Here is a 27,826-nt window from a genome sequence, read left to right as displayed (position 1 = left end):
CAGGGGAAGGATACTATGAAATCCCCCAAATCCTCCCCACTCCAGGGGAAGGATACTATGAAATCTACATTTCCTCCCCACTCCAGGGGAAGGATACTATGAAATCCCCCAAATCCTCCCCACTCCAGGGGTAGGATACTATGAAATCCACATTCCCTCCCCACTACAGGGGTAGGATACTCTGAAATCCCCCAAATCCTCCCCACTCCAGGGGTAGGATACTATGAAATCCACATTTCCTCCCCACTACAGGGGTAGGATACTATGAAATCCCCCAAATCCTCCCCACTCCAGGGGTAGGATACTATGAAATCCACATTCCCTCCCCACTACAGGGGTAGGATACTATGAAATCCCCCAAATCCTCCCCACTCCAGGGGTAGGATACTATGAAATCCACATTCCCTCCCCACTACAGGGGTAGGATACTATGAAATCCCCCAAATCCTCCCCACTCCAGGGGAAGGATACTATGAAATCCACATTTCCTCCCCACTCCAGGGGAAGGATACTATGAAATCCCCCAAATCCTCCCCACTCCAGGGGAAGGATACTATGAAATCCACATTTCCTCCCCACTCCAGGGGAAGGATACTATGAAATCCCCCAAATCCTCCCCACTCCAGGGGTAGGATACTATGAAATCCACATTCCCTCCCCACTACAGGGGTAGGATACTATGAAATCCCCCAAATCCTCCCCACTCCAGGGGTAGGATACTATGAAATCCACATTCCCTCCCCACTACAGGGGTAGGATACTATGAAATCCCCCAAATCCTCCCCACTCCAGGGGTAGGATACTATGAAATCCACATTCCCTCCCCACTACAGGGGTAGGATACTATGAAATCCCCCAAATCCTCCCCACTCCAGGGGAAGGATACTATGAAATCCACATTTCCTCCCCACTCCAGGGGAAGGATACTATGAAATCCACATTTCCTCCCCACTCCATGGGAAGGATACTATGAAATCCCCCAAATCCTCCCCACTCCAGGGATAGGATACTATGAAAGCCACATTCCCTCCCCACTCCAGGGGTAGGATACTGCAAAATCCCCAATTCCTCCCCACTCCAGGGGAAGGATACTATGAAATCCCCAATTCCTCCCCACTCCAGGGGAGGAAATAAATATTCAAAAACATTATTGGTATCTATTTTTATTTTCCCATCCTAGGCTTATACTCGAGTCAATAACTTTTCCAGGTTTTTGTGGTAAAATTAGGTGCCTCGGCTTATATTCGGGTCGGCCTATACTCGAGTATATACGGTATTTCCCCAAATATTTTATGCCCAGAGATTATGACTTTATCCTGTTCTACCACAAATGAAAAAATGACCTCCCTTTTTGGCAACCTCTCCAACGTACGGAAGAACCATTTACAAAGACACTGAAAAAAGTGATTTATGACCATTTTCCACACTTATGGTGGCTGCAGCATCCCCCATGGTCATGTGATTGACATTTGGATGCTTGACAACTGACTCATATTTATGATGGTTGCAGTGATCACATCACAGAGTCATTTGTGACTTTCTGACAAGCAAAGTAAATGGGGGTGTCAGATTCATTTAAGAACCATGTCACTAATTTAACAACTTCAGTGATTCGCTTAACAAATGTGGCAAGAAAAGTCAAAAAATAGGGCAAAACTCAATTAACAAATTTTTCACTTAGCAACATAAATTTTGGGCTCAATTGTGTCGTAAGTTGAGGACTATCTATAATCACTTTTCAATCAGTTAACTAACAGTTATATTATACATGTTATAATCTTTACTGAGAAAGGAAATGGGCTTACAAAATGCCAAACCCAAGGATCAAAATTATCTTAATGAACACAATTAGGGTCACAATTTCTGTTTGCTAAGCAAGGTAGTTGTTAAGTGAGTTGTGCCTGATTTTACAATCTTTTTTGCTGTTTGTTAAATAAATCATGAATCATTAAGTGACTCCAGCTTTTCCCATTGACTTTGCTTGTTGGGAACAAATTTGTTTGAAATACTATCTAATCCTGTTCTAATATAATTTGGTAATACATTATTAATTTCTAAATAAAACTTGCTTGATTTTTTAAAATCAGGCTCATGTCATACTAACATTGAATCTATTTGTACACATAACATAGCCACATGAGGTTTACATTGTTTGACATAACTAACATTCTTTTGCTTTTAATAGGACTCCCAGATCTCTTAACATGTAAAGAAATAATTTTACAGTGTTTCTCCATTGTTTATATCTTTTTAAATGTCTCTATGTAATTTCTCTATGGAGCTAAGATTATCTCGCATGCGGAAAATTATTGAAAGCTCTATCCCCACAAAATCTATTGAAAAGTTGCCTGATATTATGAAGAGCATATATAGCAATGGTATTTTTCCCCTCCCTCTCATCTTCCCATCTTTAAAAATCACCTTTATTCCTTCCCCATCCCATCTCTCACATGGTACCATGCCTCCGTGTCAACTTTCCTACCCTCCTATCCCACTTAGACATATGAAAAAATAGCAAAAAAAAATCTAAGAGGTGATTTACTTACTCAGATTCCTTCTTCCCCTTACCAGCAATAAACTCCCAAATACCTCAATTTGTTATTTAGGTCAATTAAAATTTCCAGAAAGGATAAAATTTAAACAACGTTTTTGTTTGCATCTAGATATTTATTGTGATATCTTTTTGTTAGTTTCTATCTTTTATTCATCTGAGGAAAGAGTTGGTAGCCTAAGAGCCAGTATTGTTTGTAGAGATACTATAATATGGCCAAGGAAATTATATCAAGAATACTGCTCATTAACATTTTGTATAGAACTTAATTTATTAGATAGTATATTATATTATATATATATATTACAGGCCATTCAACTGTCTATTCACTGTACCACCAGATTGGTAATCTTGACTTCTGGTTGACATCTCAGCGATATCAGACATAGGGAACAGTGTCTGCATTCTCCCAGTTTGTGGGCTCCGGGAGGAACCAAAGCCCCTGGTAGGGGTGGTGAAGCAAAGAGGGACACCCTATTTGGTCACAGAGACTCACATCTCTCCTGTCTGACCTAGGATTCTTTTTCCCTCTCAGCCACAGTGGGGAGAATAGACAGCCTAAAAATGGCTACCACAAAGCTGGGACAACTGAGGAACAACTAAGACTGGTGCTGGAATGAAGGAGGTGAACAGTGACTGGGACTGGGGGAGAGGATTTTTTTTTTGTCTTAAACTTAACCCCAAGGAATAATTTAGAACTATTTGCCCAGAACTATTTGTTAAAGTGGTGTTTAAGCATTCTGAGAAAATACCAGACTGGAAGGGGAAGACACAAGAGAGAAAAATTGTTATGTCCATGCAGGCATGAGCAGAGACTTTTCCTACTGCTGTGCAAGTGTGGGATGTATTTTAAAGTTATTGGTTAATTGGCTGAGAGCTTCCCTTAAAAAAGAGATGTTGGCTGGAAACTGGATGTTGGTTTATAGTCTGCTCTCATCTTGAATAAACAGCATTGTTGGAATGTGGCTCCTGGTCTGTTCCCATGGAAACAACATTGCATTGGCAACGAAGGTGGGATTCCTGGGCTTGAGAACTGCTAATTGAGAGGCCTCAGAGATGGCACGTGTGAGTGGCAACTGTTTTGTTTTGGAAGGATAATGGCTAACCCATCACTGCGAATTTAGCAACTTAGACGAAGCCCTTCGAGATTGGTCTGGGGGTTTGGGATGTTTGGTTACAGAGACAATTACTGGCAAAACCGACGTTAACACTACAAACAGCAGTAGAGGAGGCGCAAGCTGCTGAATCATCAAATAGATCGTCTGAAGAGATACAGAAGTCAGGCACCCCCAGACGGCTAAAAGGGGGGCAATTGTCCATCGGCGAGAGACAGAATTGCAGGAGGACACTGAAGATGAGGAAGATAATCACACTGACATCCATTGGTTGAGGCGGCCAACAAGGATCGCAGAGTGACCGAGGATTGGATGCTGTCCTCCTCGTGCATAGGTGGAAACCACCTGAGAGCTACGTGTCGCCATAAAAATACATTTGCAGACACTGTGGGAAGAAGGGTCATCTAGGGCAAGTTTGCTGTGCTGCATTGCCTGCCACCCCAACAGGACAGACTCCAAGTCATAATGTTGTGGGGAAGCAGGCCCGGCCGAGACTGAGAACCCCAGAGGATGACTGTTTTACTATTAATACGGACACCTGTCATTTAGAGAGGGTGAGCAATCAAACCAGGATTCCGGGAAGTAGTAAAATTTACATTACCGTCCGTATTGTAGGATCTCCCTGCCAGATAGAAGTGGATACGGGGTCAGCAACAACAATTGTATCCTGGCAGACCCTACAAAGATTGTTGCCACACAAAGCCGAGTGGATGCTTATGCGAAGCTGTATCCGTTTGAGAGATTATCAGGGAAATAACATCCCCATCAAAGGAAGTGGAACAGTCCACGTAGAATATAAAAATTTCTCCGGGCCACTTACATTGGTTGTAGTAGAAGCCTCACTGCCTAACCTCCTGGGACTGGATTGGTTTGCGGCTTTGGGGTTAGGCATTAATGGGGTTCACAAAATCCTGGGAGAGACCATCATAGAGTTGAGTAAAGAGTTTGCCGACGTGTTCTATGGGAAGTTGGGACAATATAGGGGTACCCCGATATCCTTCAGTTTGGACCCTAAAGGGGTACCAGTAAGAATGAAACCAAGAAGGGTGCCATTTGCATTAAAGCCCAAGGTTGACGAACAACTGGATAAATTGATTCAGGAACGCATACTAGAACCGGTGGACCATGCCAAGTAGGAAGCCCCATTGTGACGCCATGAAACCAGACAGGCTGATCCTGATTTGTGCTGATTATAAATGTACTTTGAATAGGGCTCTTCAACAGAACGCATATCCGTTACCAGTGGTGCAGTATTTGTTACATTCGCTGGAGGGGGGGTAATAGCAATAGCAGTTAGACTTATATACCGCTTCATAGGGCTTTCAGCCCTCTCTAAGCGGTTTACAGAGTCAGCATATCGCCCCCCACAGTCTGGGTCCTCATTTCACCCACCTCGGAAGGATGGAAGGCTGAGTCAACCTTGAGCCGGTGAGATTTGAACAGCCGAACTGCAGAACTGCAGTCAGCTAAAGTAGCCTGCAGTGCTGCACTCTAACCACTGCGCCACCTCGGCTCTTTGCGAAGTTAGATCTGGCCCAAGCTTACCAACAACTCCCCATGGATGATGCCACTGTAGAAACCCAAACTATTATAACACATCAGGGGGCATTCCATTGTTGTCGCCTACAGTTTGGGGTAAGCGTAGTCCTAGTTTGTTCCAAAGCCTGAGGAACAGTTGTTACACGGCATCCCTGGGTTGTCCCCTACTTCGATGATGTGCTCATATCCACTGCCAGTGAACCTGAACTATTTGAACGATTATGACTAGTGTTACAAAGATTCCAAGAGGCTGGGCTAAAGTAAAGGAAGAAAAGTGTAAAGTAGCAGTAAATCAAGTCAAGTTTCTGGGTTACTAGGTTGCTGCGTCTGGATTGCACCCTACCAAAGAGAAAGTACAAGCAATACATTGTGCGCCAACACCAAAGAATAAGATGGAACTCCAGGCCTTCATGGGACTCCTCAATTTCTATAGCATGTTTTTGTGACAGAAGACATCAGTGGCTGAACCACTACATCAGCTGTTAGGAAAAAAGGTGCCATGGGTTTAAGGATGCAGACAAGTGGCCGCATTTGTGGGGGTGAAAAAATTAATTTCCTCGTACAGTGTCCTAGTCCAATATAATGAACGCCTGCCATTAGTCCTGACGTGTAATGCATCCTCATTTGGACTTGGGGCAGTTTTAAGTCATCGCCTGCCAGACAATCGTGAAGCTCCAATAGCGTTCTTTTCCAGGATGCTATCATCAGCTGAGAGGAACTATAGCCAGCTTGATAAAGAGGTGTTGGCTGTGGTTGCTGGTATTGAGATTCCATGAATATGTATATGAAAGGAAATTTGATTTAGTAACAGATCTTAAGCCGCTGCTGTGATTAATTGCAGGGGACCGGCAAACACCATAGGTCCTATCCCCAAGGATGACGTGCTGTACGTAGTTTTTAGCAGTATAGACTTATACATCAATCTGGCATGGAACTGGGCCATGCTGACAGCCTAAGCTGCTGTCCTTTACCAAATCTAGTGGAGGATCCAGCTCGCTATTGCTGATAGAGACTATGCCGTACAAACTGGTTACAGCTGCAGAAGTGGCAAACCAGTCAAGAAAAGATCAAACAATCGTGCAAGTGTTAAACTAGGTGTGGAGGGGATGGCCTAAAGAGACAGGAAATGTAGAGTTTAAACCATTCCGTGCAAGGCAGCACGAACTTTCTGTGCAAAAGGGTTGCCTGTTGTGGGGAAACCAGGTAGTGAAACCCTCAAGGCTAAGGAAATCACTGCTAGGGACTCTACATGAAGACCACCCCGGGATCATAAGGATGAAGACGTTGGCTCGTAGCTATCTGTGGTGGCCAAATATAGATAGAGATATCGCAGAGTGGGTAGTGTTGTGCAAAGCATGCCAGGAATCAAGACCGGCACCTCCTTCATCACCACCATGGGACTGGGAGACACTGAAAGGCCCGTGGTCTAGAATTCACATCGGTTTTGCGGGGCCAATAAATGGAATGTCTTTTCTAATTGTCATTGATGCATATTCCAAATGGCTGGAGGTGGCCATGATGAGGTCAACTACGACGGACACTGTTACCAGGGTATTAAACAAAATGTTTGCAATACATGGGTTGCCAGACATGTTGGTATCAGACAATGGGCCTCAATTTACAGCAACTGCATTTGAGGTATTCCTAGCAAATCAAGGAATACATCACGCCCTTGTCACTCTATTTCACCCCACAAGTAATGGATAGGCGGAATGGTGCAAGCGACGAAAGAGGCATTGACTCGGATGGGCCGCAGGGACTATCAGGAGAAACTTACTAAGTATTTGTTCAATCAACACATCACTCCCTGTGTAGCCACCAATAGGAGCCCAGCCAAATAACTTATGGGTCACCGCCTGAGAACAAACTTAGATAGAATACATCCAGATTATTCGATAGAAACCCTTTAAGACTTGGAAAATATGCTCAGAACGTTTGAGCAAGGTGACTGAGTATATGCCCGAAATTATACCGGTCAACTTCTATGGGTGCCGGCACATATCACAGAACTCATGGGTCCCCATTCATATTGGGTGGAGCTTGAGAATGGACAACAGTGGCACCAACATATTGACCAGCTTCGGAACTGTGCAGTGGGGACAGCTGCTAGGGAGCTGGAAAAAGCGAACCGGGGTGGGGAGCCAGAGGATTGAGAGGGACAACAATGCAGTGAAATGGTATTGGAAGGGCCGAGTCCAGTGCAGAAGGAACCACCTGTTATTGAGGGTCCACTGCCACGGAGTCCACCTTGCTCTTCTTTATCTCCAGCTGAGGGATATGCCAGTTGGAGGCCCCGGAGAGCATTAGTAATCCATCTGATGTAGTTGAAGAAGCGCAAAGAATGCAATCAACAGGTGGGGGCCTGATAGAAATACAAGAGACCAGCAAGTCAACACGAAGCCATCAAAGACCAATGTATTTGGACAATTATGTTTGTGTAGTATGAAATTAATGGAAAATTCCGTGGATGGGAGAGGGTGCTATGTCCACGCAGGCACGAGCAGAGGCTTTTCCTACTGCCATGCAAGTCCGGGATGTATTTTAAAAAACAGTTAATTGGCTGAGAAATACTGAAGTTAAAATTGCCATCCGCTGATGAAAGGAAAAAGTACAAGTCTGGGAATACTTATATTTAGGACTGTGAAAATATCTGTTGGATTATTCCCAACTACCCCATGACTACTGGAGTGTCAAATACAAAAACAAGGAAACTATTTAATGAAAGGGACCCCTGAATGTTATGCTAGAAGATTGAGCCTGTAAAGGAGACGTAAAGAGGCTTTTGATGAGCTCTGGGACTATTTAAATGGAATTTATTATTTACCTATGGAATACAAAGAACTGTGATTAGTGCACTCCTTGAAGGGCAACCTAAGGACTGAATAAATGATGCTTCGACTGCTGGAAGAAAGTTGAACTTTTTAAAATAAAATAAGATGCTTTATAAGGAAGAAATGAGTGGAATCTTGAAGGATCTGGCGTTACTTTTTCAAAACATAAAGGACATCATGGAGAATTTCGGAAAAATGGAAAAAGGAAAGTACTATAAAAGGGATGATGAGTAAAGCCCAAGACTCCCAGGAAAGGGAGGAGCCAACAGTAGAAATGGAGGAAGAGACTGAGCCAAAGAACCAGAGAATAAAAGAAGAAGACAAGGAGGAGATAACAATGGAAATAACAGTGACTGATGAATTAAATCAGGGGGAAAATATATTGAAAAGAGAATTGGAAATACAAAAAGATACATTTGAAAGGGAGACAGGGGCCTGGCTAGAAATTTTGGAAACTACACAGTGGAAAAGGGTAGAGATGAGAGAAATATCTAGATTGAACAGCCAAAAAGTAAATGCAGACAGAGACAAAAATCCAAGAGAGGAATATGAGTGGCTAGTTAAAAAAAAAAGCATAGCAATTAAAATATTGAAGTGGTAGAAAGATGACGGATAGATGATTTCTCTTTATTTTGTTGTAAATGTGTTTTTTATTTTCCATTTTCATTTTCGTACAGTCACATATATACTGTGCATAACTGGGGCCATATAACATTAAACAATAAACACAGCCATTCCTCTTATCAGCAGTACCCCCCAAAATAGAAACCCAGTGTACCTCTTCAACCCTCCGTACACCCTTTCTTTCGCCCCCCTCCAACTTTCCATCTTCCCTCCATCATTCCCCTCTACCCTTCTTCCCCTCCCCCTCTACCACTCCTCTCTCCCGATACACTCCCTCCCTTCCTTCTCCCCCTCCCTCCAGTCCTCTCTCCCACCCTCTCTCCCCCTCTTTCTTCTATCCCTCTACTCCTCCCTTCGGTGTATTTCTACAATCTATTAATATATTCAGCTTGTCCTATTTTTTCAGTGGAATTAAAGAGCAACAGTATACAAGTGCAGTCACGTTACTTAAAATCTAACACATACTATGTATCCCCCCCTCCCCCCCTAACACCCCACCTCCCTTCCCCCCCCCGACTTCCCAGAGCCCGTAAACAGTATAGATTTTTAACAAACACAGTTTAAAATATATTAAGACAAAGGAAATAAAAAAAGTTAATAACATCTCTGCATTGAACTCAGCTTCTTCCTGTTGCACTAGCTATGAACAGTTTAGATTATTCCTAATCTTAAAGTATAGGCTATCTGTAATTTCTTAGTCCCATATTTGTTTTGTATATAGTCAGTCCATTTTTTTCCAGTCTCGTTTATATCTCTCAATTGAATGGTCTTTAAGATATGCCGATATTTTCGCCATCTCAGCTAGGTTTGTAACTTTCAATGTCCATTCTTGAGTTGTAGGCAAGTCTTCCTTCTTCCAGTATTGCGCCACCAACAGTCTTGCTGCCGTTATTAGGTACAGAATCAAATTAGTCTCTACCACTGTAAAGTCCGTACATATACCTAGTAAAAATAACTGGGGAGTAAACTTTATCCTTCTTTTAAATATATTTTGCATAATCCACCACATTTTTATCCAAAATGCCTTAACCTTTTGACAAGTCCACCATATATGAAAATATGTAGCATCGAGAGAACCACATCTCCAACATTTAGGCTGTACATTCGGATACATAGAAGCCAGCTTTCTAGGATCTAAGTGCCATCTATAAAACATCTTATAAAAATTTTCTCTCAGGTTTTGTGCTTGTGTGAATTTTACATTTCTTACCCATATTCTTTCCCATATGTCCAACATTATTGGTTCTTCAATATTTTGGGCCCACTTTATCATACAATCTTTAACTAATTCTGTTTCCGAATCCATCTGTATTAGAACATTATATATCCTCTTTATATGCATTAAACTTTGATCTCTTATTTGTTTAAACAAATTATCCTCAACTTGGATAAAACCAGTTTTTTGGTCTCTTTTCCACCTGGCCTGTAATTGGCCATACTGGAACCATGTTTGAACTACCTTCTCCTCTTTCAATACCTCTAAAGATTTTAGTTGTAGAACCCCCCTTTCAGAAGTGAGAAGTTGTCTGTAGGTGGTTCTATCCTGTTTTTGTGCTATATTCATATTTTCAATTGCATGTCTAGGAATTGCCCACATGGGTAACTTGTCATTTAGTTTTTTATTGATATTTTTTCCAAACCCACAGTAAAGCATTTCTTAAGATATGACTTTTAAAATTCTTATCCAATTTTTTGTTGAATAACAGGTAAGCATGCCACCCATATACCAGATCGTGTCCCTCGATATTCAGTATTCTATCGTTGGTTAAATGGGTCCAATCACTAATTGCGGATAGCGCCACTGCATCATAATATAATTTTAGGTTAGGTAATTTCAAGCCTCCTCTCTCGCGTACATCTTGCATTATTTTCATCTTTACCCTCGGCTTCTTTCCGGCCAATACAAATTTGTTGATACCCTTCTGCCATTCTAAAAGATTTGCATCTTTTTTAAGTATAGGTAACATTTGAAAAAGAAATAAAAATTTTGGTAAGATGTTCATTTTCACTGCCGCTATCCTACCCAGCAAGGATAAGTGCAATTTCTCCCATTTTTTCATCTCTATCTGTATACTCCGCCAAAGTGGTTCATAATTGTGCTTATATAATTTCCCATTTGAGGCTAGAATATTAACCCCAAGATATTTGACTTTTTTGACTACCTCACATCCTAGCATCCCTCCTAGTTCTTCCTTTTGTTTAGTATTCATATTTATAGCTAATATCTTTGTTTTTCCTAAATTCATTTTAAAACCAGACACTTGACCATATTGATTAATCGTATTCATTAAAACCCTATTAGATTCCTGCGGTTGTTCCAATATTATGACCAAATCATCCACAAAAGCACGGACTCTGTATTCTTGCTGCCTAATCTTGATCCCTTTTAGACCATCCAAGCCCCGTATTTTATTCAACAATACTTCCAAAGTTATAATGAACAATAGTGGGGACAAAGGACAGCCCTGTCTTGTACCTTTTCCGATTTGAAAAGGGTCTGTTAAACTTCCGTTGACTATGATTTGAGCTGTTTGCTGTTGGTATATTGCTTTAATTGACCATAAAAAGCTATCTCCTATCTGCATTTTTTGCAATATCTTCAACAGAAATTGCCAGTTAACTCGATCAAAGGCCTTCTCAGCATCCAGAAATATGAACGCAGCAGGAATTTGGTTGTTCTTTCCCAAATATTCTAATGCATTAATAATTAGTCTAACATTACTCTTCATCTGTCTCCCCTGTATAAAACCTGTTTGGTTGGTATGTATCAATTGTTGCATAACCACCATTAACCTATTTGCTAGTATTTTAGTAAAAATTTTATAATCTACATTAAGTAATGAGATAGGTCTGTAATTTTTTGGTTGGGTAGTATCTTGATCTTCTTTGGGTATTAAAGATATAAACGCTGTCTTCCAAGATGGGGGCACTTTACCTTCCGTTTGAATTTTATTAAATAGTTCTCTAAGAGGTTCTACCATTTCTAACTGTAAATTTTTATAGTAAACCGCTGTCAAGCCATCTGTGCCTGGTGATTTCCCTAACTTTAGTTGCTTAATTACCTGCAAGATTTCCCCTGAGGTTATTCGTTGGTTCAACTTTTGTCTGTACTCTTCTCTAACTAGGGGTATTTTCTCTTTATCTAAGTATTTGTCTATATCTAAACCCTTAATTTTGTCCCCTTTATACAGTTCTGTAAAAAATTCCCGAAATGCCTTTTGAATCTCCTCCTGTTGAAACACCTCCTTCCCTCTATAAATCAATTTGGTTACATTTTTGTTTTTTTCCTAATCTGATAAGCTAACCATCTGCCCGGTTTATTTGCGTTACAAAAAGTATTGTGTTTTGCATATAATAAACTAGTGGCTACCTGATCAGAGATCAACATATCAAATTGGGATTTTAATATAGTAATTGCTTCCTTAACCTTTGTATCGCCTGGATTCAATATTAACTCCAACTCTTTCCCTTTAATTTCCTCTTCCAATTCTTTTCGTTTTAGCCCTTGTTTATGTCTATGTATTTTGTTTATATTCATCAGTACTCCTCTCATATACGCTTTGCTTGTATCCCATACAAATTCCATAGGTGTACCCTTATTCATATTCAGAACAAAATATTCAGATAACAATTTTTTTCAATCATTAATGTACTTCTCATATCTGAATAAGTTTTCATTCAGCCTCCAAGACCTTCTTGCCTGCACTATCCTTCCCAATTCCATCCAAACTGGGTTATGATCCGAAAGGACCCTCGCCGCAATCTTTGTCTTCTTCACCCTAGAAAGTAAACCATTAGTGATTAGTATAAAATCAATCCTTGAAAAGGATTGATGTCTATCAGAAAAGAAGGTGAAATCATATTCCTCTGCGTTTCTTTCTCGCCAAATATCTCTCAATTCAAAGTCGTCCATCATGTCAAAAAAAGGTTTGGGTAGCTTAGCTCGCATTTTAGTATTAGGGCGAGAGGTCTTCTTATCTCTTTTAGTGTCAATCATGCCATTCCAGTCACCCAATAGTATACAAGACTTATAGTCCCACTGTACTAATTTAGCGTGAAGATTTCTATAGAATCCGTCTTGCTGTTGATTAGGAGCATAAATTCCCAAAAGTAATGTCTTTTTCCCTTCTAAGATTAGGTCTAGCGCTATATATCTTCCAAAGGGATCTGCTTCAATTAGTTCAGCCTTAATGTCTTTTCTTAAGTATACAACTATACCATTTTTCTTTTCCGTAGCAGAGGTCACAAAATGTTGACCAAGTTTGGGGTTAAACAAATATTTTTGATCGGTTGATTTGATACGAGTTTCTTGCAGACAAATTATATCATTCTTGAACTGTTTAAGATAGTGAAATATTTTCTTTCTCTTCTGTGGAGAGTTCAGTCCATTGACATTCCATGTCAAGATCTTAGTTGTCATCTTTGGTTGGCTGAAGCTTTTTTAGAGCCTCCTGCATGGCCTGTTTAACCTTTGGCCTAGCTCCTCCCATGGCTTCTGATCTTGTTGCTGTGACTCCTTGATCAATGGCCAATGATTGTTGAGGTTGTTGCATTGTAGCTTGTTTTTCCATTCGTCTGGTAGTCATACGGCTAGGTCTTTGTTCCATGGCACCTTGCCCTTCCGGGAAGGGAAGATGGTGCATCTTGTCTGGTAGTTGTGTAGTTTGCCGTCTATCTTGTCCTTCTTGTGGTCTTTCTCCAGATCCAGATGGCGCAGGGTGTCCCACCTTCAGAATATTGTGATAGAAATCTCGAGCTTTCCATACAGAGTTGAGACGATATCTTTGCTTGTCAAATGTAACTATAATACCAAATGGCACATCCCATCTATACTGTATCTGATGGTTTCTGAGTTCTTCCACTAGAAAAGCATAATCTCTCCTGGCTCTTAGCATTTGAGGTGGTATTTCTTTCAAGACAATCAAATCCTGTCCGCCGATTTGAAGCTTGGTGTTATAGGACTCTTGTAGTATCATGTTTCTGAACTCTCTTGTGGCAAAGTATATAACTATATCTCGGGGGAGTTGCTTCTGTTTTGCTGCCCAAGAATTAACGCGATAAATTTTATCGATCTGCCAGTCAATGTTGGACCTCGGTCTTCCCATCAGACGGTCAAAAGCCTCTGAAAAAATCTGCTTCAAGTTCTCCTGTTTATCCTCACGCACCCCGACTCTTAATGCGAACTCCATCTGCCTGTACTGCATCATAATAATCTGTTATTATCTGTTAAAAGCATTATAACGAAGCAGCTCAGCATATTCAGTGCCATTTTTGACTTCTCTATATCAGAAATATATATTAACAAAGTTGATAAGAAGAAAGTCTTGTAAACTCTTCAGAGAAGTGAAACTAATTAATAAGAAACTGCTGGCCAGCTGTTCCTCCCTTTGAACTTTTATCACTGTTTTTTGCAGAAGAATTAGGAATGTGGCATTGTTATAGAGAATGCACAATTGCCATTTTAGGAGCCAATTTTTTTTTAAGAAAAAAAAAACAAGTACACGAAGGAAGCTCTTGTAAAAAATGAAGCTAGGATTTAAAAAAAACAGATAAGGTTCTCAGATGCGGACTCTGCTTGTGTTAAATTCAGATAAATAGTTCAAATATTGTCCTAAGTGGAGGTATTTTACTTTGAGCTGTGGAAACAACAGCTAGAGATTTCCGGCACAGAGATGATGATTCAGCCTCGGCTGGCCCCCCTTCTCTTCGCAGCCAAAAAAGCTGCAAACTTCAAAGGAAAAGCTCTTGCCAGCTGGATCTTCTATCCCCCTCTTCTTTGCCTGAAGAGTGAGGTATCTGCCAGATGACTAGGCATATAACGCGACCAGAAACCCGGGGGCAGCTCTATTATGCTGCCACCATCAGCAAGATCCCGCCCAGGAAGTCTCTTTATTGTTGTTGCTCTGATTTGCTTTTCTTTTTCTCTCCTTTTTTAGGTAGGTAAGTAACATGAGTAGAAGTTAGGTAGGATAGAAAGAAAAAGTCTTTTAATAAAGGGTGACATAATTAAAAGTTAGAATAAGAGATAAAAATAAGAGAAAGAGAATATTAATGTATACATTTTATATAATAAAATAAGAGTTATAAGAAAAAATATGGAATAATTGAATAATGATAGACTGCAACTTAAAATAAAAATGTGTTACTATTAGAAATATATAAATTGGATGAATGTAAAATTATTAATTTTATTAGTTTTATTTGTATTAGAATATATGATACCCAGGTGCCACACCATTCACGCATTATTTTGTTTGTAAAAAAATAAAAAACTTTTTTTAAAATATTGGTAATATTTTTGTTAATTGGCCAAATACAAAGATTTTTCATTTTTTGCAATAGTAAACAAATTTCAGACACTAAATTAGTGAATACTGAAACCTCAGCTAAGAACATGCACATTAGGTGATTAAAATTTTTCACTAATCTGCGTGACTGCAAAAATACCAAGAATATTGCTTTGGAATTGCAAATAAATGTTGCAAATTTGCACATGCAGAACTATGAGTAATGAGAATCAACTGTAGATTGAACCAATAAGTAAAGGAAGAGAAAAGCTGCTTCTATATCAGTGGTGGAATTCAAATTTTTTTACTACTGGTTCTGTGGGGATGGCTTGCTGGGCATGGTGTGGCTTGCTGGGCATGCGAGAAGAGAACAAAAAGAAAGGGAAGTTCAGCTCGGAATATTCCCCTTTCAAGTGTCCAACTGCAGCTCCAAAAAAAGAGAAAACAATGCGCACAGTATATATAATATTGTCTGTCTCAAATGGAGTCTTAAATCTCCTATGGCAGCACAAAAGTTTTCCAAAAATCTTGGGAGCAGGCAGGGCAAGTCCGCCGATATCTATCAGCTGTGCCTCAGGGTAGGATTTCACTCTCCCTCCTCTGTTTCCACCACCTAGGCCGCCTTCGGCAACTCTTTATGATGTTAATCCTTCTTCGATTGTTAATTTATTTGCTCCTGTTTGTCGTAAATGCCGCTAAAAGTCCCATTGAAGAGGAAAAGAAAAAAAAACTGCCAGAGATGCAGTAACCAAATAGTAAATCCAACTTTAAAATTTAGGACATCCAGATTCACACCAAAAATCCTATGCCAAACAAAAGTGCTGTGTCATGGCTTTGGGGCCGCCGTGTGTCCCTCTTCAGACATCTGGGATCAGGGCTAAGCCTCTGCTTTGCCGAGGAGATCGCACCTCCCCCCACCTGCAGAGAAGCACCCCTGCTCTTCGCTGAGTCCCTCTGAGACCGGCAAACGGCCGCTCTTTATGCCGCCAGACCCCTGGTTTGTCAGCTAGGCTTCAGAGCTATCTCCAAGCCTGCCGGCATAGCCAATGACGTCACCGGAAGTCTATTCAAACTTTTTAAGAGTATTCAACAATCATTCAAACCTAATCATTCAAAAAAACATTACTTTTTTCTATTTGTAGATATTTAAGATGCATTCTAGAATGAACAATTGCCTCAATTTATCTTTGATCCTTTCTTAGTCACACACAGTGTAGCCATCGGGAAAGGCATATGTTACAGAGGGTTGCCACTTTTCAAGCAGTTCTGAGAATCAAGCTTCTGGCAGTTCAGTCAGCCCACCTGTTTCAGTTGTGGTGTTTGTGGCTATTGTATAATTAATACCAGTTTGAGAACACCCAGACATCCATGGTGAGCAGCACCACAGTTTTTTCTTAATCTCATATGTAAGCACTATAGCAGTTTTCATGTTCTCATATTCATAATGACATATATAATTGGATCCACATAATGAATATCCAAGAATATTCATTTAATGTAAACTCTTCTAGACTTTAAATGAAAATTATTAGCATCATATATCTTATTCTGTGTTTTGATGAGTAAAGTTTTGATCCATTATGTAAAGTAGCAATAGCAATAGCACTTAGTTTTATATACCACTTCGTAGTGCTTTACAGGCCTCTCTAACAGTTTACAGGGTTAGCATATTAACCCCAATAGTCTGGGTCCTCATTTTACCAATCTCAGAAGGATGGAAGGCTAAGTCAACCTTGACCCTGTGAGAATAGAACTGCTGGCAATACTGCATTCTAACCACTGCGCCACCACAGCAATTGTAGGAGCCCATTACAACCGTGTACATTTTTCCTTTCCTTTTCTTCTCTTTTCATATGATTTCTCAATTTTCCCTGCTTTTTTCAGGTTTCTCAAGTCAGTGCCCAACAGCCAGTTCAAGGAGAACTCATGCTTCGATATCAGCAACTTCAGTCTCGACTAACAACATTGAAAATTGAAAATGAAGAGGTAAGATTTGTAATATGGGTAGCATATCTTTCTGTTTTGTGCCTTACACATATAAGATTCATTCCATGTTTTGCAACCATATTACGTTTCTTTGTAATAAACTTTTCATACCTTTACTAGAATAATTCTGTTTATCAAATTGGTTTATAAAGTTCCCTGTGCAACACTTGTCTTATTAGTGATATAAAAGATATACTTGCTAAGTTGGAATCACAATTTGACTTCAAATTTTTTTGCAACTCTTTATAGTTATATATTTTTTAAATTGCATTCCCCTTCAGTAGTGATTTTGCTGTATAGAAATCATATGGACCATTCTGAAGTGAATACAGCTTCATCATGCAAAAGTAAACTTTTCTCACCTATTTAACTGTTTTAGAAGAATGGGATAACATAGAGGACATAAAACTATGGTCTCCATTTGCCAACTGCCTTAACGAGGCTGAATGCTCATCTACAGAGTTCCCTTTTCAAATTATTTTATAATTAAAAATGGTTCTACAGAACTGAGCAAAATGGAACATTTTACCAATCTATTTGGGGGGGGGCATTGGGGAGAGACTCTTTGTCAAGGAGAAAGAATGTCAGTAGAAACATCCTAGGTCTCTGGATCTCAGCACTATATACTGTAAAAGTATAGCACTTAATGAGTTATTCTCAGGAAATAATGCACTCTTTCTTGATGCTTTTGAAAGTAGTCCCTATTTATTCATAGCACTTTCATATGTGCTATGAATAGAAACAATGCTTTGTACAAATAAAGGAGAATCTGCGTAGCTGAAGATTGAAATTAATGGTCCTTGGTGCTCTCTGAGCTTGCTTGTTTTCTTGCAGATATTTCATTATCCTAACTATGTAACTTCACCGGTGCTAGTAAGAAGTGCTGTTTGCTGTCAGTTTATATTCTGGCGACTTGCCCATCAGTGTGAGTAGGGGCAGTCTTAGAGATTCTTTGGTTGAGCTACTCTCCTCTCCACCAATAATCAGCACTCAGGTCAAAATAGATTAACCTCAAGGTCAACTTCAAACCAACAATCAAGTAAGCTATACCCCAATCAAGAAAACTGCCAAAAAGCCATTAGTAAACAGCCCAATCAAATAATCTCTAAGGCTGACCCCACCCATATAGACAGGCAAATCACCAGATAATAAACTGACAGCAAACAGCACTCCTTACTAGCATTGATGATGTTATCTAGTAAGGGTAATGAAGCATCTGCAAGGAAACAAACAAGCTCAGAGAGCACTAAGGACCCTTCATAATGCTGTGTGATATTGAAGTGTAGTCTCTGAAAAGAATTTAATTCTTCTGTGCGCTGTTTGGAGAACCCAAGCATGGGAACTTCTGTCCAGTTGCCTGGAGACTGAGAAGAAACTTTTGGCCACGCCTCATCCACTCGGCTATCTTCAGTTCTTTCTTCTCAGTCGAGCCTAGCAGACATAAGCCAAATCTTCTTCAGTCTTAGGCATTCAGATAGTAACTATTCCATCTTACTTCTCACAAGCAGCTTCTGGAGATTCGCAGGGAGTCGGGAGGAGCAGTTTCCCGGCTCAGGCTTGAGCACTGCTTGGCTGAAACATCTCGGACCAGCCACCGCTCGCCTTTTTTTTATATATATACCCAGCGATCCCTCTGACGTATTACCTGTTGCTTGGGCACGCTAGTGAGGCAGGAAGAGGCTTTTCCATGTGGGGCAGCCAGCAACAGCATCAGAGGCATCGGGAAGCCTCCAAATCACCGTGCTTGTCTTTCCGCCCTGCCACAACCGCATGGAAGACTTTTTGACACTCAGAGTCCTCTGTCTGAGAACTCTGTCATGCTCTGGACATTTTGACACAGAATTAACTGCAGAAGGACTGTGTGAGCGGTCTGCAGAGGAGTTATTCCTCCTCTGCAGGTGGTGAGTGGAGCACTCTGTGACTTCGGACCTTTTGGCTGCATCAAGCTTGGCTTGTGGGGTTAGGCCTTGCCATTTTAAACCTGTGCAGCCACATGGAGGCTGCCAGGCCCAGCCAGATTCAAAATGGCGGATTGCCACAGTAGAGAGGCCTTAGAAGCTGGATCCTCCACCAATCGCCCCAGGGGAGCTAAGACCAGAAGTATCTCCAAGTCAATCATATCTCAGGGCTCTTCTTCCTCAAGGGACCCCTCAGCCCCCAATAGGGATGCCCAATGTTGCTTGAAGGCATTGGAGAAGCAATTCGCCAAGGCCCAACAAATCAATATGGTGGCGATACAGGCTCCCATTCCTCCACAGCCAGCATCCCCTCCTCACTCCTCTCCCCAATCAAGACAGGAAGAGGGACAGGACTGGTCCTTGGAAGGTTCCTCTGATTTTCAACCTCTTCATGCTATCCATTTTGAGAAGGATTTCACCCCCTTCGACTGTTTAGCATCAGCAGGGGCAGTTTTTACAGGCAGAACTAGGGAGTCAGTTCCAGAAGCAACCTTTACTCTCACAGCAGCTGGTCTCTGATCAGAGGAAGGTCAGGGCTTTGGCCTTTCCCCCCAATTGTGCATGTACATTTCAAAAGCCATCTCTCAGGGTATAGAGGCTGCTCTCTCTAGCAGAGGCCAACTATATCCTCCCATTCTGGAGCAGGCACTCCTGCCCAATCTGCAGACCCAGATAGATGCAGATTTGATTTCTCTCAGAGAGCACAACCTCCCTCCTCCATCCATCCATGGCAAGGATTCATTCGTTGGGGAAGGTGAGCAGGGTGACCAGGAGTTGTCAGAAGACGAAGGCCTTGCCTGAGATAAGGCCACCTTTACCGGCCTATTTAAACCAGCCTTGTTTAAATCTCTCCTCTACAAGGCCAAGGCTGTGGCCCTGGTGGGAGTGTCACACAAATCTGCAGACACGGCCTTATCCTCTCAGGACCCCAGCGAATAGTTATTCAAGCAACCAGTGGCTGAGCAGGATATTATTCCGTCCCCTCAACTGTTCATTGATGTTGTCCAATGCCAATGGAGCCAAACAGGGTCAGCTACAGCCCTCAGTGGCAGTGATAGAAAACTATATACCACCGGACCGGAATTAGAGGAGCTGCTACGGTGGCCCAAGGTGGACACTCCGGTGGCTTCTCTGGCCTCTTCAACGATTCTTCCATCCAAATTATCAGAGGACCTGAAGGGGAAGGATAAGAAAGCGGAGTCATCATTCCGCAAAACATATTTAGCGGCTGCCTGGGTTATTAAAGCAGTGATGGCCGCATCCTTCTTCAACACGTCTTCTCTCATCTGGCTTCACCAACTGCAAGCCAGGGTTCCTCCTGACAACATCAGGTTGCACCAAAACATTAATAAGCTGGTGGCTGCCACCAAATATTGTCAGCATGTGCTGTTATTGATAGACAACATGACAGCAAAGGCACACGTGAACTGTCAAGGGGGCACCCACTTCAGGGCTCTCATGCGCAAAGCGGAGAAGCTAGGGCTTTCAGCAGAGCACAACGTCCTCTCAATACGGGCAGAGCACATCTCCAGCACTGCCAATATCCATGCGAACTGGCTGAGCAGATCGACCATAGATCATTCCGAATGGTGACTTCGTACGGACTTGTTCCAGAGTCTGTCAGAAAGATTTGGTCGGTTGACAGTGGACCTCTTTGCAAGCCCACAGAACTCTTACCTTCCGAGATTCTTCTCCAGGTTCCAGACACCAGGGGTAGAAGGCGTCAATTCTCTCTACAGCCCTTGGTCACAGGGGCTCCTGTACATCTTTCCTCCGCTTCCTCTCATCCTGAGGATCATCAGGAAGGTGCTTGCAGAGGAGGCCGAGATTCTCCTTGTCATGCCCCACTGCCCCAGATGCCCCTGGTACGTGGACCTGGTCAGTCTCTCAGCGTCATGACCCTGGAGAATTCTCCCAGACAGGGTCTCTCTCATCCAGGGGTCACTAATCCATCCTGATCCTCAGTGGTTCCAATTGACTATTTGGCACTTGAGAGGAACAGCTTGAGATGGGGTGAGTTCTCTGGGAGGGTCATCCAGACTATTCAGGCCTCCAGACGCCAATCAACCAATCAGATTTGCAACACAGCCTGGGTCACCTTCTGCAGATGGTGCGCCGGAAGTCACGTGAACCCACTTTCAGTGTCAATACCTCAGCTCCTGGACTTCCTTCAGGACATCCTAGACAGGGGTCTAGCACCCAACACTCTCAGATGACAGGCATCCCCTTGTCCACGATTTTGGCCGGTGACAACAAACATCCCATTTCGCATCATCCGAGGCTACGCAACTTCCTGAAGGGTTCATGGAACTTGAGGCCCCCCATAGTTCATAGTTATCCCCATGGGATCTTTCCATAGTCCTACAGGCGCTCACGTTGGCTCCGTTTGAGCCTCTGAATTTTGTCAGTCTTTAACTACATACCCTTAAGGTGGCCTTCCTTGTGGCTGTGACCTCAGTCAGAAGGATTTTGGAGTTGGGAGCCCTGTCAGTTCAGGGGGATCTGTGCATCTTTAGACCCAGTATACCGTATATACTCGAGTATAAGCCGACCCGAATATAAGCCGAGGCACCTAATTTTACCCCAAAAAGCTGGAAAAGTTATTGACTCGAGTATAAGCCTAGGGTGGGAAATGCAGCAGCTACGGTAAATTTCAAAAATAAAAAATCAGTGTTATTTGAAACTCAAAGTTATGTTTATTCAAGGGACCCGCTTAATTAAAGTGTTCTATAATATCAGTATGACTTATAATACTGCAAGTCTGCAATATTAAAATACTTGTATAGGGGATCCCCGGGATCCCCCGAAGAGATCAAATCACAACCAGTATGCCACCTTCTTGGTATATTGTTTTTATTTTCACTGAGTTTTTAAAAATGAGCATTATTTCATCCTTTTTTTCTTTATGTTTGATTGGTATCTGCAATTTGTGTTAATTCTGTTCATACATATAATATAAATGAAAAACCCAGCTCTCTTAAAAAATATTTTAAGTTCTTTCTGGTGCTCCCTTTTAGAATTGGCCAACTAATATTTCTGTTTGCCCAACTAATGTCAGGCAGAGTTAACTGAAAAAGTAATTTTTCATGAAAGGACATTTTCCTAGGATTTTAATTGTTCTTACTGTCAGATTTCTCGTTATTTCCAGCTTGAGTCTCCTTCTGACAAGTTTCCATTGCTTCTTGTCCTGTCCTCAGGTGCTATTGCCTTCTCCTCCTCCTCCTCCTCCTCCAACAGCACCAACACATTTGCTGCCCAGCGCTGCGGCTGAGGTGAAGCCGCCAAAGCTCCCGCTGGCGCCCCCGCAGCGTTGGGCGGATATCCGGCAGTGCTGTTGGAGGAGGAGGAGGCGAACCAGCCTGCCATCGCCGGCCACTGCCAGCCCCGCCGCTCTTCCCGACCCCTTCCAAGCCCCACAGTCCAGCGGATGGAGCAGAAGCAGCTCCGGGGCTTCGCTGTTGCTCCCCGCATTTTCTGCACGGGGATCCCTTGGAGAGGGGATTCCAGCCTGCCATCGCCAGCCACCGCTAGCCCCGCCGCTCTTCCCACCCCCTTCCAAGCCCCACAGTCCAGCGGATGGAGCAGCGAAGCCCCGGGGCTGCTTCTGCTCCATCCGCTGGACTGTGGGGCTTGGAAGGGGTCGGGAAGAGCGGCGGGGCTGGCGGTGGCCGGCGATGGCAGGCTGGTTCGCCTCCTCCTCCTCCAACAGGCAACAGCACTGCCGGATCCAGTTGTAGACTCGAGTATAAGCCGAGGCGGCTTTTTTCAGCCCAAAAAGTGGGCTGAAAAACTCGGCTTATACTCGAGTATATACGGTAGTCTCCCTACATCTCAACCTGTCATTCACCCCAAAGGTGAACTCATGGTTTCACAGGACTCAAGAAATTGTCTTGCCGGACATTTGCCCAAGACCTACCCACCACCTAGAAAAGTGGTGGCATACCTTGGATGTTTGGAGGGCTCTTCATCGTAATATCAAGAGGACAGCATCTTTTTGAAGAACGAAGTCACTCTTCATTTCATTCCAGCCAGCATCAATGGGTCAAAAGTTGACTCCCATCAACTATCGGGCACTGGCTGAGGGCTTGCATAGCATTGGCATACAAGTAACAGGCTCGTCCCGTTCTGAGGCATATTACAGCCCATTCAACTCGCATTGCGGCTACACCGGAAGGTTGGGCCACTCAGGCCTCGTTTGAAGAAATTTGCAGAGCAGCTACCTGGGCTTCATCAGGAATTACAAGCTGGACTTATTGCCTTGGTGGAAGCTTCCTATGGTCGGTGAGTGCTTCAGAGGGTTCATTCTTCAGAATGACCCCTGGACTAATCAACTTCCCCCTCTTGAGACTCTAAGGTTGGATATATCCTATGCTTGGATTCTCCAAGCAGCACACAGGAAAAAGACTGTCCTACTTGAATGGTTGTTCTCTGTGTGTTACGGGAGAATCCAATCCACCCTGTGTGACATTGGTCCAGTGTCAGGGTGAGATGAACATATTCTTGGTCAGCGTCTTTGGAGTCCACACCTTCGTCGAAAGACCTGAAGATAGCCGAGTGGATGAGGCACGGCTAAAAGTTTCTTCTCAGTCTCTGGGCAATCAGACAGAAGTTAACCCATGCTTGGATTCTCCTGCAGCACAGAGAACAACCGTTTAGGTAGGACCAACAGACTTTCTCACAAGAAACATCAATGCAGTATACTTCTGAAATAAACTGAAATAAACAAACTGAAGACTATAATTTGATGTATTAATTGATGTTGTCTTTGTTTTGATGATTCAAAAGAGGAATCTATAGAGAAAACTTAGTGAAACCTCATATTTCTTATTTTCACATCCCATAGTTCAATCCGAGATGATTTATCAGAGGATTGATTTCCTTCAATCCTTCTTCTTTCTAGTTCTGAAATCTATTTTGATATGCCTTTCTCTTTGATGAAATGGACTTGTTAACCCCAGGTTAAGAAGACAACAGAAGCTACTTCACAGACAATACAAGATATGGTCACCATTGAAGACTATGATGTTTCTGAATGCTTCCAGCACAGTCGTTCAACTGAGTCTGTGAAGTCAACAGTTTCTGAGACCTACCTGAGCAAGCCTAGCATAGCTAAAAGAAGAGCTAACCAACAGGAAACTGAACAGTTCTATTTCATGGTATGTTGGATGCTTTACATACTGTGTAATGTGTCCTAGTTGTAGTTGTTTTCTTCCTTGAAATCCCACTATTTTTATTACAAATATTCAGATAAGAAACACAGATCTATGTCTCTACAGAAATTCAGAGAGTACCTAGAAGGAAGCAATCTTATCACAAAACTTCAGGCAAAACATGATTCACTGCAGCGGATTCTTGGAGAAGGTAAATGATTCAAAATACATTACAGACATATATTGAAATTAGGATTTGGTCAGTTATTATAGGTAATGTAGGTTTCTGCTGCATAGATCTTTTTTATTAGATACCTATAGCAAACTCAGAGAACAACAATAATCCAACAATTCAACACTAATAATCTAAACAATTCACTATTTTTTTTCATGATTGTAATATATTTAAATAATAATTTTGATTTGTGCCCTGGGTGGGTTTCAACTGGTACGGACCGGTACGGTCATACTGGATAGTGAAATTTAGCATGCCTTCCCATACCCATTGTTCCGGAGGTCCCATACTGGAACGCTCCCTCCCCTGGCCTGCCCCTCTCCTGCCACCCGGTCGCCATTCAATCTCAATCTCTCTCTCCCCACCTGTCCACACCATTCTTGCAATGTGTGGCATGAGGGGCAGAAGCCCCCAAATCCAGCGGGGAGCCTAAGCAACGGAGGAGGCGGAGAGCTGGACATAGGAAAGGAGAAACCTAGCGAGGGCTGCCTGCCACCAACTCGACTCCATGCAGAGCGGGCTGCAGAGGGTGCTATAAGGTAGGTTGATCAGGGCAGCGTGCTGCTGCAAGAAGCCACGCTGATACTGCTGGAGCTGCGTTGCCCCACTGGGTTGGGAATTCTGCCCCTCGTGCCACACTTTGCAGCTGCTGGAGCCCTGCACGGACCTCTTTGGGGTGTTGGGCAATCTGGTTCTGGGGATTCCCCCCCCCTTCAAAAAAATACTGACCGACCGTCTCGCCAGATCTTGCTGCTTTTTTGGGATTTTCTTTTTAAAAAACGCCTCTCCAGATGATCTTGAAAACCTGCGAGGTTGCTTTGGAAGGGGGCAGATGGGCAGCATTCCCCCCGTCCCTGGGCCTGCAGCCTCAGAGCCAGTGGGGAGCTTAAGCAAAGGAGGTGGAGAGCTGGGTGAAGGAAGGGGGAAACTACTGCTACTGCTGGAGCTGTGTTGCCCTGCTGGGTTCGGGGACTTCTGCCCCTCGTGTCGCACTTTGCAGCCGCCGGAGCCCTGCACAGACCTCTTTGGGGTGCTGGGCAGCCTGGTTCTGGGAATCCCTCCCCCCAGAACCAGGTTGCCCAGCACCTCAAAGAGGTCCATGTAGGGCTCTGGCAGCTGCAAAGCATGGCACAAGGGGCAGAAGTCCCCAAACCCAGCGGGGCAACGCAGCTCCAGCAGTAGCAGTAGTTTCCCCCTTCTTCCACCCAGTCTCCACCTCCTCCTTTGCTTAGGCTCCCCGCTGGGTTCAGGGGCTTCTGCCCCTCATGCCACGTTTTGCAGCCGCCGGAACCCCACACAGACTTCTTCAGGTTGCTGAGCAACCTGGTTCTGGGGATTCCCCCCCCAAAAAAAAAATACCAACCGTCCGTCTCTCCATATCTTGCAGCTTTTGGGGGGGTTTTCTTTAAAAAAACATCTCTCCAGACGATCTTGAAAACCTGTGAAGTTGCTTTGGGAGGGGACAGACGGGCAGCATTTCCCCCCTCCATGGTCCCTGGGCGCCTGCAGCTTCAGAGCCTGCACCCTTAAAGCAAGCCTTTGCACAGTAAAAAAAAATATTGAGAGTGTGAGAAGTTCTTAATTACCTTTACTGTGCAAGTTGCTGCAGGGACTGAGGCTGCAGGCGCCCAGGGATGGGGGGGAAATGCTGTCTGCTGCCCCCTCCCAAAGCAACCTCAGAGGTTTTCAAGATCATTTGGAGAGGCGTTTTTTTAAGTGAAAACCCCGGAAAAGCTGCACAATCTGGAGAGATGAGTGGTGGGTCTTTTTGGGGGGGGGGTGAACAGACCATGCTGCCAAGGATGGGCACCGGACAGGATGCCAGTGGTGCTGGGAGCCAGGCTGCATGCAGAGGAGCTGGCACCCTGAAGCAGCTCCAGCCCACAAGAAGAGCCCCAAGGGCAAGAGCAGCTACCTTTTCCCGCCACCCAGCAATGCGCCGCTGCTGCCTCCTCAACAGGCAGGCTGGGCAGGGGCAGGGGAACAGCCCAGGAAAGGGCGGCCAATGGGGGGTGCTGCCCAGCTGGTCATACCTCAGCAGCAGCAGCAAGTTCCACGATGTTTTCTTCAAGGTGAGCGGCGAGCGCGTGCGCCACCGGGCCAGGGTAGCAGGGCTCGCCAGGCGCCCACCCAGCCACTGCTTGACAGGCAGGCGGACGGAGGGTTGCCCTGGCCCAACCAGGAGCTGGCGCAACCAAGGCAGCATGTCTTGGGGTGGCTTGGCAGCACGAAGGGCGCCTGACCATTTAGTGTCCAATTTACTGTGTGAATTGATTTATATTGTAATTCCTAAGAGTCAATATATTTCTCTCTTAACAACATTACTTTGCATCTTCTGTTGTAGTATTTATTAACTACATCCCTGAAGGCTCAAACAGTGCCTCATAATGAGTAGAATTTATTATAAACTTTCTGGGCTAAAGCATGGGGCTGCCACTTCGTTCATTATATTACTGAGAAATCATGTCTTTCATTCCAAATGTGCTCCAGCAGAGTAATTTTTCTAACAGTGGGATTTCATGCATTGTCATGAATCACAGAAAATCTATTTCATATTTTAAATGGGATTTATAATCATGCTGTTGCAGATATGCAAAAATCAAGTTTAAAAGAAAATTTTTATTACCCACAGAATTTAATATTTGACTGTATTGTCTGCTGGTGTTTCATGATCTATGTATAGGGATACCTGCTATTTTGCAGTTTTAAGATCAGCTTATATGATTTTTTAAAAATTAAATTGCTGCTTTTAAGACTAGCTCATTTTATCATAAAATATGATTAAAGTACTATATATGATTGTATTTCTTTTTTTCCTCTTGCACAACCAGAATTATATTTATGGAAATTGTGCTATGAAACAAAATCTAAGTATCGTATTTTCACCCATATAACCCGCCCACGCAAATAACCCGCCCACGCGAATAACCCGCAGGTTTTCGGGATCGTGTAAAATATTTTCCGTATACCCCGCCCACGCATATAACCCGCGACGAGTAAGGGAGAAGGGAAACTGCTGAGATCGGGGGAAGAAACGGAGGAAGAAGCCTGCGCAAGCTGGGGAAGGGGGAAGGAACGGAGGAGAAGGAAACCGCTGAGATCGGGGGAAGAAACGGAGGAAGAAGCCTGCGCAAGCTGGGGAAGGGGGAAGGAACGGAGGAGAAGGAAACTGCTGAGATCGGGGGAAGAAACGGAGGAGGAAGCCTGCGCAAGCTGGGGAAGGGGGAAGGAACGGAGGAGAAGGAAACCGCTGAGATCGGGGGAAGAAACGGAGGAGGAAGCCTGCGCAAGCTGGGGAAGGGTTGGAGGAAGGGGAATATCTTCCCGATTCCCCCATCTCCTCGCCCGTAGAACTGAAACGAGAGCTGCCCAAATATCTCCCGGCCCTTCAGGGCTGCCGTAGCGTGGAAGAATGTACTCCTTCACTTCAGAGCGGGGCTAGGAGAGCTTTTCCTCCCACGGAGTTCAATAAAGTAGATGGAAGGGAGGGAGGAAGGGTCCCTCCCTCTTACTTTCCGCCCATTGAGATGAACCAGAGCCCTTCTCCCCG

General features: G+C 43.4%; 1 protein-coding gene across 2 annotated transcripts in view; it reads left to right on the top strand.

Moving 5' to 3' along the window:
• Positions 1–27,826, top strand: part of SRGAP1 (SLIT-ROBO Rho GTPase activating protein 1) — a 218,007-nt gene that overhangs the window by 137,049 nt on the left and 53,132 nt on the right. For both annotated transcript variants that reach the window (XM_032220782.1, XM_032220783.1), the window contains exons 10-12: positions 16,832–16,933; positions 23,850–24,047; positions 24,168–24,252. In XM_032220782.1, the coding sequence (XP_032076673.1) occupies positions 16,832–16,933; positions 23,850–24,047; positions 24,168–24,252 (385 nt within the window). The remainder of the gene's footprint in view (positions 1–16,831; positions 16,934–23,849; positions 24,048–24,167; positions 24,253–27,826) is intronic.

This window comes from Thamnophis elegans, chromosome 7, assembly GCF_009769535.1.
Source record: "Thamnophis elegans isolate rThaEle1 chromosome 7, rThaEle1.pri, whole genome shotgun sequence".
NCBI classification, from domain to species: Eukaryota; Metazoa; Chordata; class Lepidosauria; order Squamata; family Colubridae; genus Thamnophis; species Thamnophis elegans.
The sequence above is the reverse complement of the archived record's forward strand: the minus strand, read 5'-3'. Positions and strand labels throughout refer to the sequence as shown.